General features: G+C 45.3%; 1 protein-coding gene across 6 annotated transcripts in view; it reads right to left on the reverse strand.

Annotated features, from left to right (window-relative positions):
• MGMT (O-6-methylguanine-DNA methyltransferase) overlaps positions 1-13,784 on the reverse strand; it is a 205,125-nt gene that overhangs the window by 39,769 nt on the left and 151,572 nt on the right. For all 6 annotated transcript variants that reach the window (XR_012836275.1, XR_012836273.1, XR_012836274.1 and 3 more), the window contains exon 5: positions 4,274-4,413. Coding sequence is in view for 3 of the 6 variants with exons in the window: in XM_075757623.1 (XP_075613738.1) it covers positions 4,274-4,413 (140 nt within the window). In the remaining 3 variants the exon portion in view is untranslated. The remainder of the gene's footprint in view (positions 1-4,273; positions 4,414-13,784) is intronic.

The raw sequence follows: 13,784 nt of genomic DNA on the forward strand, positions 1-13,784 counted from the left end.
TACTACCCTAGTCTGGAGCTTTAATGCCTCGGCTACATTTAATGTAATTTTTATCAATAACCAAGCAGCTCATAATATTATAGCTTCACTGAAATCTTCACGCTGTGAAATCTAATTCATCTAATACACGAATCCATCACTTACACAGACCCTACCTCAAACGCTATAAAACTTCCAAACCCATAGATTTGTCTCCAACAAAAATAACACGAAGGGGCCCTCGGATCAATAACGGAGTCCCTCTGATTCGGGCAGCAGCTGAATATTTTCTCCAACTTTGCTTTTGTTCTACTGGGTAGAGGCCCACAAGGGAAAGAGCTTGTTTTCACTCGCAGCCTCATCAATACCTAAATCCTGGTGAACAAGTGACACTGAGAAGCTGTAATCAATAGCTCCCCGTGCGTTTTTTCTTCTGGTCAAATGGTTCAGCACTACTGACAGCCCTGACACTCAGAACATGATGCTAAATCTTTATCAACAGCCATCTGGGTGACTGGCAGAACAAGACTCGGGCGGTCATTAACGCTCGTGGCAATCTGTGAATAAACTAACTCCTCGATAATGCGTTTGTTTAGAAAAAAGGTGGGGGGAAAAAACTCCCTGCGCAAGGTATCGATCGCCTTTGAACTGCATTTAGCAAATTCCGTCTGAGGACGGAGCGGAGCGGTGCTCCGCCACGGCGCTCCGCTCGTTAAGAGTTTTCAATTTGAGGCAACGGAAACCTGACTGTCCCATTATCCCGCTGATGGGCTGGAGACCTCCAGAAACTGCCACACCGTCAGAACCGGATCAGCCAGGCCGTAACAGAAACAGCTGAACTACCAAGTTACAACACACACCAAGAATCACACTTCGCCGAAAATAATCTTTCCGTTTGCTCACGTCCTATGGCTTTTTCTCCCCCTTTTCCCCGACAGAACCAAATCCCGTCAAGTGACTCGGCACGAGCCCCGGGTTATCGCCAGCCACCGGAGGAATTAATGCACACGCAGTTTTATGTGTCCGCAACGTTCCGAATCCATACTTCACAATCTTCCCATAAATGCACGGTTCCTCCTTCCGATCTCCAACGTTTAAAACATTTTGGCTGAATAATATCCTCGACTTAGGACGGATCGATACCAGCATCAAGTTGTACACTTAGCCGGGCTTTAGCCTAAACAGCAACGCGATCGGAGAGGATATAAAACGCAACGTACGCAGCCACGACTGCCGTTAACAGACCGCTGAAGACGTCTTATTTAAGGCACAGAACAGTCATTTAGGATGGCCTTGGACTAATCAGCCCAACACTCGCCATTTCCCATGAGCCTCTGTGATTTCTTTTTGATCCTCCTATACTAGTCTAATGAGATTTTTAATTGAACTTTATGGGTTCCCTTTGAGGACCACAGACCTTGCAATCAATCTGAACAGCAGTAAACTATTTGAAGTTTCTCTTGCAAAAGGTGAGCCATCCCCACCATGTCCTTGGCATAAATTGAGGCAAAGACGTCGCATCTTTCAGCTGCTGCTGGCACCTATTCCACCTTCTCATAAAGTTGAAGGTCATCGTATGAATTATGTGAAGCAACCCGACTACAAAGGGAAACCTGTGGAATGCACGCTACCAAAATTAAAGACCAAGCCCTGAGTTGCAGAAGGGAGAACTGTTCTGGTATTTTGTGGAAAAAGGTGAGATCCGCAATTTTATCAACGTGTTTAAGGAACAACGCAATGCCAGGCTCGGGTTTACTTCAAATGCTCGTTTTTACTGTTAGTACTATCCTCATTAAATCATGTTTATGATTTACTCATCGTGTTTATAAATTAGTCCTTTAATCAAAGGAAGCATCTCAAGGTGCTAACACATTATGATTTTCCTGTTTTGCATAGCTTCTGCAGCAATCATTAATAGAAGAATTCGCTTTTACTTCATATTCTCAGTACAAACATTCGCTAGTGTCAGCTTCTCTCCTGCGAACAAAAATCCCTGATCCGCTGCCTAACAAAACATCACGTTTCTGCAACAACTGCGAAGGAATTGCTCCTCAAACCCAGTATTTATATCCTGAAGCTCGCGTTGCAGGTGTAGCGGTTGTTAACACCGCAGCTCTTTGCATTCTGCGCTGATACGTTAACGATGCTGCAGCCCAGATGACGTGTTCGGTTTAATGAACTGTTTAGTTAGATTCAAAGCTCAATATCTCATCTGATAAACAGACTGCAAGGGTGTTTGTACACGTACAACGGTCACGGGTACCCTACCAGGTAGCGCACGGCCACAGAAACCCACATAATGGCTAAGGGGTTTAAGCTTCTAAGCGCAATGAAGACGTACACCCGGAGAGCTTAAGCGTGTATCAGATTTTCCTACGAAACAGTTCATATAAGCAGCATAAAGCTACGTTTCATCAATACGCTGTATTGTACTTGACAATACAAGCTATTTTAATACGATGGAATGCTTTCCAATATAATATGGTGTACATTAAGATAAGGCAATACAATGCAAACCTACAGGAAACAGTTCTCAAAGAATAACAATATAGTGTTGTGCAAAAGGATATGTAATTGCTATCGCCTAGAAATGTACCCAGCTTTGCCCTCAGGCTGCAGTGGAGCAGCAGCATCCAAAGTAGCGGTAACAGCAGGTTGTGGTGTGAAAATTCCTGCTTTTTCCCCTGTGAGGAAGGATGAAAATAGTTCTGAAAATATACAGCAAAGCTACTGCAAATTTTTTTTAAATGGGGTCCTATCTTATTATTGTTATTTCCCATCCCATACTATGGCTGCAGTGTTTTCTGTCCTCAGCAGAAAAATTTTAAGCATATTATAGATAATAATGCATAGCTTTAGGGAAAAAGAGCTATAATATAATACCGCCCCAATATTTCACAATAGAAAGCTGATGATAAAAAATACTCTGTACTGTAATGACAGCCCTGCCCATTCCAAACCACGTTTTTGTCCCTACACATCTCCTGTAATCTGTCATTTCACGCATATTCCCCGTGCAAACACACGCATAGTCCTTTTGTACTTCAACGGGAGCACCTGTTCACTGTGCTTCTCGTATTTCCCATATAAATCTTTACATGGTCCTTCAGACCTATGAGCTATAATACGTGGGTTGATTATGCAAAATACGCAGCTGGATTTTATGAATGGGGTGAAATATAAAGATAATATTTGGCACTGCTAAAACCCCCTCACCTTTATGATTTCTGGATGTAAAACCACCGGCTCCTGTGAAAACAGATTTTCCAACCCACTTTGCAACTACACGTTGCAGTCTCGTACGTTGAGAGGACCGAATGTAAAAACAACGCAGGAGGTCAAAGGCTACGGCGGGCGTACCGCTGGAGAAAAGGAGAGGAGTTTGGGCAGGGGCAGACACATGTTGCTCAGGGCAAGTGGTAACGAGGGAAAAATATGTTGAAGAATGGCCAAAATGGCCATAATGATATTAATAGAAATCAAGGGGAGGGGGGTTTACTTTTTTTTAAAGGCAAGTAGCAAGGGAACGAACGTGCGAGGACGGATGCAGCGGCGCGCTCTGTGCCAGCTCCTTCTCTTCGCAGAGGAGCAGTCCCACACCAATCAGTGTGACTCAGGTGCATAAATACATCTGGAAATCCAAACCTGGACAACTGAAAGGGGAAGATAATTACTGGGAAGACAGACAAAGAGGCCAGGTATTACAACACACTGTTTTTTTTCCAAAATCCACAGGCCTGACCTAGAGCGCTGCTCCCCCCAGTTGGTTCCAGTTGAGGTAACTCCCCGGTATCCAGTGCAGAAATGCCATTTACAGCTGGTTTGGAACACACGGAGAAAAACCTCATCTTGACAATTAGGAATTTGATTCAAACAGGTACCTACGTGATTTAAAATCCTTTTCTTCCGTATTTTCAGAAACCTACCCATGCCAGAGAAGACGGGCGCAACCAAAGGTACTCATACCCTGCACATGAGGTCCGTGTCGGGTGATAAAAGATTTCCCTCCCCTAACAATATGTGAGAAAGTTTAAGAACAACAGAACGCGCGGAGGCTGATGAATTAAAAGAAGCGCAATGTTTCTTTTTCAAACCTAACGCCATAAATGGTAGGGAATAAATCACATTAAACTGGGTTGTGCATTATTGCTGATTAAAAACACTTACTGACCTTATTACTCATGGTAGACCAGTTTTCATAGCAGATAAATTTAATCTAATGACATTTAGCCCGCAAAGCTCTCTAAATCCACCATCTTCCATCAACTTTATTTAAAAGTTGACGTGAACTTACAGGATTGCTCCTCATCGCTCCTCCCACCGCTCTCGCCGCTCTGCTGTTGCCTGCGAGATCGGCTAATTGCTTGTAGGAAACGGCCTCTCCAAACTTCACGTCTCTCAAGAGGGTCCACAACACTTGTCCGGTGAATGAATCTGCAAAGAAGACGAAGGGAGTACTGCTCATATGCACGGCTCGAAAAAAAAACCACCCCAGGATGAAATAGTCAAAAAACCCAACGCAAAGCAGAGTCTCAATAGCAGCTTTCTAATTTAAATTTAAACAGCCCCGATGCACTGTCCTGTTATTGTATCCTGTATTACTACATTTAAATACATGATTATTAGAAAGAGCGCTTCAAGTAACCGATCACTATAAAAAAGGATTTAAGGCTTTGATTTTCCTATATTTTTAATTTGCTTCAAGTACAATTATCCTGTTAACTCATACAATGTGGTTTTTCCATTAAATTGGCAGAGTATAAATTAGCATAGAGTCAAATTAAAAAGGGAAGAAATAACCAGCTCTACCTATTTTACAAAGCCCTCGCATCTCCAGCTAATTTCCAACTTCAGCTGGGACACGCGGCAGAAGAAGCCCTAGAGCCAGCGGACTCGGTATTATCCTGGCTGACTGCATTTTATAGTCGAGACCCCCAAGCTACTGCTCAGCATCGCAGACATTACAAAATGTAAGGACTAGCTGTGACCTTGAATGTACGGCACATCCTTAATGATACAGGGCTCTGAAAAAAAATAATAAAATAATGTATCTTCCATTATTTTAATTTTAATTCACCAGCAAATTGCTTCTAAGTGTTGCAATTGCTGAAATAATGAAGCAGCAAATGCATCAGGCCCAGAATTCTTCTGCATCTCAGGGTTTTACCTTCCCAACCCAGGATTATTTTACAAAGCGAAAACCAACAGTCACGTTTGGATTTTAGTTGGGTTGAACACCTACTGCTCTTCCAAGGCACTTGTAAAAGCTTTGAAGACCTAACTAGTGAATAACTTACTGGCAAATAAAAAAAAAAAAAAAAGAAAAAAGGAGAAAAAAAAGGAAGAGAGACCCCTTCCCCTCAGTCTCCTGCTTTGGCAATGAAACAAACTGATTAAAAACATTTTCTTTCTTTTGTTGTCAAAAAAGACATAGATTACGTTACATAGGAACATAGCAAGATGTGGTTTTGTTCTTAAAGGAAACCCATACACCATTATGTGTGTGTTAAATAATAAAAATCACTTCTTAACTGAAGGGAATGATAATCACTTCATTGAAAAAATCTGTTTAGTCTTTATTATAACATTAAGCAAATTAAACATCAGCATAATCCAGGTGATACGAGAAAAGGGTCATCAAAGAAATTAACTTTGTTGTTCATTAATTTACATGGATTAGTAGAGGGCAAAGAGATAGCAAATCTGCTCTAGTTTTTTATGATATAATTTCAAACTGTACACCATTTGTGGCAGTAGGGTGACTTTGGGGTTAATCAGACTGATTTGTCCTTTTAATTGCTTTCTATTCAAAGAAAATTCATTAGATAATGTTCTCTTCAAAATTCATGAATCAATTTAACTGAAGAAACCACATTAACAGCTTTGGGTTCATTAGCACAAGCAGTTGTGTTACTAGCTGATTGCTAGGAGGGCTTCCTTAGGCAAACAGATTTTGTTTACTGTGATTTCTTCAGAAAGGTTTATTTCAAATCAAATTGTTACTATTTTTTTAACCTTCTTTTTAAGCCGGCAAGATTAGCGTTAACCTCGCCTACTCAGGGGTCTCGGGGAATTATTGCCTGATGTCATCTTTTAAATCAATGAAAAGCACTGACTGCACGTTGCCGGGGCCCCAGTCCAAAAAATCCCCTTTTTTGCCCTCATTTTTGGCAGGGGAGGTGGTGGGCTGGGACGTGAGACCTGTAACTTTCCGAAACCTGTAGGAATAAGAGGAGAGGAGGATGGGGGAGCTCCGGAGCCTGCCCCCCCCAGCAATAACACCACCGTGCCAAGCGATGCCCAAATTACTGAGCATCTTTTAACCCGCTAAAAGAGGGACAGAGACGATCCTCTTCCGACAGGCAGGGGCAGAGATCCTCCTCCTTCCAGAGCCACATTTTTCACGGGAGAATATATACTGTCTCTGCGCCCACATAAAACACTCGAAGTTCTAGTTCAAAAGAATGAAATATTTAGCAATCATGCACATCATTTTATAAATGTATCTGAAAACTCAATTTCATCCTGTAGGGAGCAAATGCATTAATTAGTTTAAGCAGCTCTAAGAGACAGTGCCAAATACTGTTATTAAACTGTCTGCAAGTGTGAGTGCCTGTAAGCATAACCTGCCCAAATTAGATGGCTGAACTTTCACCAATTTTCAGTGCGTGCCAACATTTTATGCTGTTAAATATCATTATAAAGTGCACATAAAAATTAACACACACAAATTCTCTCGTTACATGAAAACACTCCACACCTCTGCGAGCCGAGGATGCCCGCGTCCTTCTGGAGTGGCGGATGCCAGCAGAGCAATGGCTGAACCGACCCACATCATCATCATTGCAGCGTGAATATCGGTCTTCTCCTTCCTCTGCACCCACCCCCAGCACCCACTGCACACACCCCTCCAGGCCAGCACAGAACAACCAGTTGGGTAGATGCTATTTCTCATTTAAGCAACCAATAACATGCCAGATTTTTTACACAGAATCACCGACTGGTTTGGGTGGGCAGGGACCTCCCAGCCCACCCAGTCCCACCCCTGCCATGGGCAGGGACACCCTCCACTAGCCCAGGTTGCCCAAAGCCCCATCCAACCTGGCCTTGAACACTGCCAGGGAGCCAGGGGCAGCCACAGCTTCTCTGGGTACCCTGTGCCAGGGCCTCACCACTCTAACAGTAAAGGATTTCTGTCTAACATTTCATCTAAATCGACCCTCCTTCAGCTTAAACCCATCACCCCCTGTCCTGTCACTACACCCCCTGACAAAGAGTCCCTCCCCAGCGTTCTCGCAGGCCCCCATCCAAACGCACAGCTCCCCAATTCCCACTGGGAGCTGGAGCTGTGTCGGGAAGGTGAGGGTGAAGGTGCACCGAAGGATGGGGAAGGGAGACCTGCGACCGACCTGGGCTTCCACATCTCCACCACCCGTTCCCAGCGCCGGTTGCTCCGTCCATGGGCGCCCAGGGACCGCAAAGGGAGTCAGGAGAGTTTAACGATAGGGGATGGGTGAGTGACGTCCTGGGTGTTTTCCTCCTACGGCCATCACCGTGCATTACCCGCTGGTCAAAAACCTCGCAACTGTACCTTACTGTCAGCCCTGCCAACCGCGTGGTAAATCGGCAAAGCAGCGACCATCCCGCCAAGAGTGGATGTGCTGAGGGACTGATCTGAAATTACTATTTACAGGTAAGTTACAAGCCCCTAAAAAGAAGGATTTACCCTGAACCTGCTGCTAATGCCCAAGTGCTTCAGAGGTCACTCGCGACAGCCTGCTAGGCTTTAATCCTCCATATAACCACGTCACATCCGGGGGTAACGGAGCGAAGATCAAGTTTAACACCAGCCACATCATAATTTCTAACAGTGTAACTGAAGGTGGCAATTAGTGCAAAGAGGTGAAGTTCTACACTATTATCTATTAACATGCCGCCAGAGCATTTATCGTGTCAGTAAGGGGCTCAGCCCTGGGCGGGCAGGATGGATGCTCCTGGCAGGACGGATGCTCCCGGCAGGATGGATGCTCCTGGCAGGACGGATGCTCCCGGCAGGACGGATGCTCGGGCAGGATGGATGCTTGGGGCAGGATGGATGCTCGGGCATGACGGATGCTCGGGGCAGGACAGATGCTCGGGCAGGACAGGGATAAGAGCAGAGTTACCAGCATCAGTCCCTTCCTGTCCCCCCCTCACCCCCCTGCATACTTCTCGGGGTGAGAGGGGTTCAAAAGACACAGAGTCTGATTTTACATCCTTTTTAATCCCTTAGATTAAGAGGGATTAAAGACAGACCATTTCTTCCTTCTCCTCAACGCTGATTCCTAGGAACGTTAGTTTTTCGGTTTGCTGTGTGTGATTCCCCCACCACCACCCAGGGTTTTTGCAAACGCCAAAAAAAAGTTCCCAACACTCACCCCTTCTCGGCAGCTTTTTCACAGCCTGTCTTGGGTACTACATAGGGAACTTTTTTGTTTGTTTTTATGCTTATTGGTTTTCAGTCTTATTACTATTGGTTAAAAAAAAATAAAAAATCAAGCCTACTGCTTCAAAATACTCCAATTTGTCTACAAAACAGCAGTTCCCACAGCAGCACGAGCTGCCACCTAATCCAGAAAACTTAATTTGGCTCTTGGACCTTGGAAGAAGAGATTCGAACTAAGACCTTTTACTGACAACAGGCAACTACGTAAACAGTTAATGCAAGCGAGAGCGCTAATTTTTAGCAATTTTGAACCTCCTTCACTATTAACTAGGCAGTTAAAGCCATATTAAGGATGTCACCTCGACAGCAATCTGAATACTAACAATCACTGCTCCCCTACCCTAGGCTGAGCTAGCAAGCGGTATGTGAAAGAGATAAATGCTTGTCTAAGTCTCTTAACTGTTTAATTATATTTTGGTCTTGTTATGAGGCAGATCGAGAAATGCTTTTCTTCCCTTTCACAATGGCTGCGAGTCCCTGACCATTGGTGTTCTATGGTAAAAATGCAATTATTAGTTGCTATTAAAGGATTACTGGGAATATAGATTAGACAGTACAGTGATTTTGTAGCCCGTAAAACAGTCCTAACATCTCGCCGCAACAAAAACAAAGCATTGCTTAAAATCAACAGTGCTGCAACCATCTTACCAAAATCATTGAGAAAAGATTAGGAGCTTTTATTGTTGCTGTCTGCATGTGTGATATTGATATATTAGAGAGACAGAATGCGCCTAACTGAAAATAAAGAAGTTAAACTTTACCTTTATGATTGCTCAAATAACCGAACCAAAGCAAAGACTTTGGCCATTTTGAATGACCAAGCTTTATGAATGAAGATGCAAAAATAATCTAATTATTTTAGAGCATCTATTACTGACTTTATATAATCCATCATCAACTTTATAGTAAAAAAATGTATTCATATAAATGGAAGTTGCAAAAGTTCCATAAAATTGTATAAAATACACAAAAATAATGGAGGGATTAGACAAGTATTTACCTGAATTCCGCCTCTAGTTAGTCCAAGACCTGTGAGAGCACCTCTCTGCCCATTATTTCAAATATACAGTTAGATGAAAAATTCTCAGTTAAAAACACGACAATTCCATTTACGAGACAGAAATCTAAAGGAAATCCCCAGCCTCAAAAGCATTGGCCTAAATTTTTCATTTTAAACATTTTTACAAAAAAATTTCTTGCAGAATAAAATTCCCTCTCTCTTTAGGCCTGCTGCTGAACACAGATATACAACACCCTGAGTATCTGTTTGTCCTCCTAACATTCACTGTCTGAACTCGTACTAGGAGTTTGCTCGTCTCCTACTCTATCTTTGCCCAGCCTTGACTCCAGCTGAGGTCTCCTCCCACCCCTCCAAATCCAACGCCTGTAAGTCGTACCTGTCACACTGATCCTTTCCCACCGTCACGCTACAATCGCATCGTTCAGACAAATAAGGGGATAGTTTCCCACGGTCTGTCCTATTTATGATGGCACTTAATTAGCTAAATTAATATTTACACCTGAAATGTATCACCCTTGTATCATTCAGACCTGCGCCCATGGGACTGCTGGCCAAGAGGAGCTGGACCTCTCTGTCGATTCCCCATGGCGTAAGAGGTGGGTGCTCAATGCCACCCTCCACTGGGCAAAGCCACCAGACCGTCCCGGACAGCACACCTCGACTGCAGCCATATCACACTTTTTTATCTTTTTATTATTTCACAGAAATCACAGAACCCCAGCCTGGTGTGGGTGGGCAGGGACCTCCCAGCCCACCCAGTGCCACCCCTGCCATGGGCAGGGACACCCTCCACTAGCCCAGGTTGCCCAAAGCCCCATCCAACCTGGCCTTGAACACTGCCAGGGAGCCAGGGGCAGCCACAGCTTCTCTGGGCACCCTGGGCCAGGGCCTCAGCACCCTCACAGGGAAGGATTTCTGCCTCCCATCCCATCTCCATCTCCCCTCCTGCAGCTTCAGGCCATTCCCCTTGGCCTGTCACTCCCTGCCCTTGGCACCAGCCCCTCTCCAGCTTTCCTGGAGCCCCTGCAGGGACTGGAGGGGCTCTAAGGTCTCCCTGGAGCCTTCTCTTCTCCAGGCTGAACCACCCCAACTCTCTCAGCCTGTCTCCAGAGCAGAGGTGCTCCAGCCCTCGCAGCATCTCCGTGGCCTCCTCTGGACTCGCCCCAACAGCACCATGTCCTTCTTGTACTTTATTATTTCTCACCAGCATACCATACCATGGATCACAACAATGAAGTTGTGTTTCTAGTGCATGTTTCTGTGGCACAACTGAAGGAGTGATGTTCCTTGAAGACAGGTTGCATTTTTTACCAATAGAGAAAACATTCCACGTTCATTCTACATGTATCCATAGATAAGTTAAGGTCAACTGCAATGCGTTTTGACTACAGAACAAGCACCCATTCAAGCAGATGTCATCAAGCGTTCAAAAATTCAAAACTCCAAACGAGCCCAGCATGTGGCACTGACAATGGTGGAAGTTACGTGTGCTCTCCAACGTCGCATCTTTGGTGAACGTCAGTCCTTGCAGCAGACCCTGCAGTGCTCGTTTCTGCCCCAGCGCAAGCCCTGTACCACCTCTTCTACTGTCTTCTGAATACCGCTCTGCAGATACGGTCACGTGAATTAATACTTAAAGTCAAAACACCAGTACATAAATACTAGGTGGCCCACATTAAAACCATCAGAGTACACTAGAACATCTGATGACGTGGCTCAGGCGTTACCTCGTGCCATCCCACCGGTCACGCCGCTCCCCTTTCTCAGCAGTACAGAGATGTGGGCTAAGCTTTTGTAATGCTTTTATGTATTGCCTATGCATGCGTGTGTTTGCGATATGTAATATAATAAAATAGGAACACAACTATAATTTATAAACATACTATGCATCTGTATCACTCAAGTGAAAAATGTACCAATACGCTTTCTTTTAATATATATAATGTTCAGGTTGGCGCGCATTACGCGGCCGAGCTATGTTAAAACCCAATTAATGGGAGCTGTTTCTGATCTGTAGTTTCACACAGTTTTAAACGCAGTTCCCTTCAGACTGCTGAAGGGGTTGTGGGGCCAAATTCTATCCTTAGAAGCAAGTAACTCTCCCTGGACCTCATCCAGCAATATTTCTTCAGGTTAAACTCCCTGGAAGTCAGTGGGTGTTTTACTCAAGTGGTAAGTGATATTCTGACCCATTTTTTGCGCAGTAGCCTTAATAGCAGTTTTCTACACGCTTGCAAGAGCAGCGTGTAGAGCTCATGGGAACGAGGAGATGAGTCCAGCGGTCGGCACCAGCCCTTCACATCCCCAGTCCGTGGCACCTTGCAAACCTCCCCAGATTCCCACTTCCAAATTCAAACCCAAGCAAGGTTTCATTGCAAACTAACGACTCCTTAAACATCAGCAACTTCATCCAAGCTAAATACTCATACCGGACTTTGAATGCCACCACGCCCCTGAACAGGCTGGGGCTGGCTTTTGGAGTCCGTGGACCAGTAAGATGGAGGGAATTGCAAAGCACTCGACAACTCCCTCTCGGGCTACGGCACAGACCACGCCGCTGCGCAGCATCCCCGGCCCGGTGATCAGCTGTGTGCAGCAGCGGTGCCGTTCAATGAAGAAGCCGCCCGGTTATCCGCTGAGCTGCAGGGAATACACCGAGCTGCAATTGCTACAGCAGAGGAGAACAAATACTTTGGATGAAGAGACAGAGACAGCATCATTCTCTTCCTGGCCAACAAAATGTGGCAGGCAAGCCGTACGTTACAGAGGGGATGGAGGTAAGCATAAAACCAATTTATCTTTCTCTGACATCAGTTCTATGCTGATTCCTGAGAATTCATCCCATTTGCTGCATTCAGGTTTCCCTCCCACACCTGTACTCAGAGACCTGGAGAGCCTCCCCCTCCTCCTCCTCCTCCTCCTCGGCATTATCTCCTTGCGTTTCCTTTTCTCCCTGCCACTGCCCCAGTTGCAGTTGGGCCCAACGATGTTAAGTCTGACCATAAACAGAAGCGTCTTTAATTAACTTCTGTTACCGACCTGTAACGATCTGCTCGATGGGCAGCGGCGGGGAAGGGCAGGGTCCCCCCTCCTGCGACGCAGCACGTACCTCTGCACATCTCGGCCTCTTCTAAGTCCCCGTGGGTGGAAAATCCCAAGTTCCCTCTTGAACTTTCCTCTCCTGTTTCGATCAACCAGGTTGTGTCCCTGTGAATTACTCGACTAGGAAGTTCAGAGGAATGAAACCCCTCACCGCGCGTGAGAACGACGCACGGCCTCCTCATCAGGGCGGCTCACCCCTGCCGCTCGGGACGGCAGCCTCATCCCCGCCGAAATTAGGAAGCCAACCAAACAAGGGCAACGTCAGACGAAAAAGACTGCAAGAATGTTTAATAAACAGTTTCTCCAAGAGCTTTTCACCACCCAAACCACTTTGGCACACACAGGGAGGCAACACCACCCCACGCCGTCGCGTTGTCCACCCACGCCTCTCCCGCACCGAAGCCGCCCGATCCCATCGCTGCTGCTGGAGACCCACCGCCTCCCAATTTTTCACGTGCACAAATATTCCAATCAAAAGCCAAGCTATAAAAAAGCCTCCAGCTTCTGTTTTCCACATTTCAGCCATCGAGCAGATTTAAGTAAACGGGTACCGTGAAGAGTTAAGGCTGTATCTGCTCATTTAAGGCATCCAGAAAGCCTAGTCAGGCTCAGCATTACTTCACTCTCATGAATATAAATGCTCTGACAATCTCGGTCTCGTTCTCGGCGCACGGGAACACAATCTCATACCTCATCTTGCCGGGACGTGTTGCAGGATTAGCCTCCAGAAACGAGCACTTTGTCCGGCGGAGCTGAGGGCGAGCGCTGGGCTCTCCCCAGGTCAGGCTCAGCTAGGCAGAGCCGGCCGGAACACCACCCCAGCACCCACGTTTGCATTTCACGTTTCGCTCAAGTCAATTATTTTGACATCGCATCTAGTTTAAGAAGGGAGGGGGGGAAAAAAAAAGCAGCCTTTAAAAGTTAAATAATTGAGTATGAAAAATGATTTATATAGTGCTCCTAGAGCAGAAACGCCTGAAAACAGACACACTGAAAATGCAACTTCTGCTTAAATAACTGTCATTCTGCTCACACTACAGCAACCGAAGGAATCTCTTCCAACAGTTTGTAATCGAGTGGTGAACCGTGTAACGCTTGAGAAAGAGACTGAAGTTTTTTATAACCCGACGTAATGAAACTAATTACAACAGAAGAGAAACAACTGCTTTGTTTGACACTCCCTTCTCACTACATTTT

The sequence above is a fragment of the Balearica regulorum genome, chromosome 7, assembly GCF_011004875.1.
Source record: "Balearica regulorum gibbericeps isolate bBalReg1 chromosome 7, bBalReg1.pri, whole genome shotgun sequence".
NCBI classification, from domain to species: Eukaryota; Metazoa; Chordata; class Aves; order Gruiformes; family Gruidae; genus Balearica; species Balearica regulorum.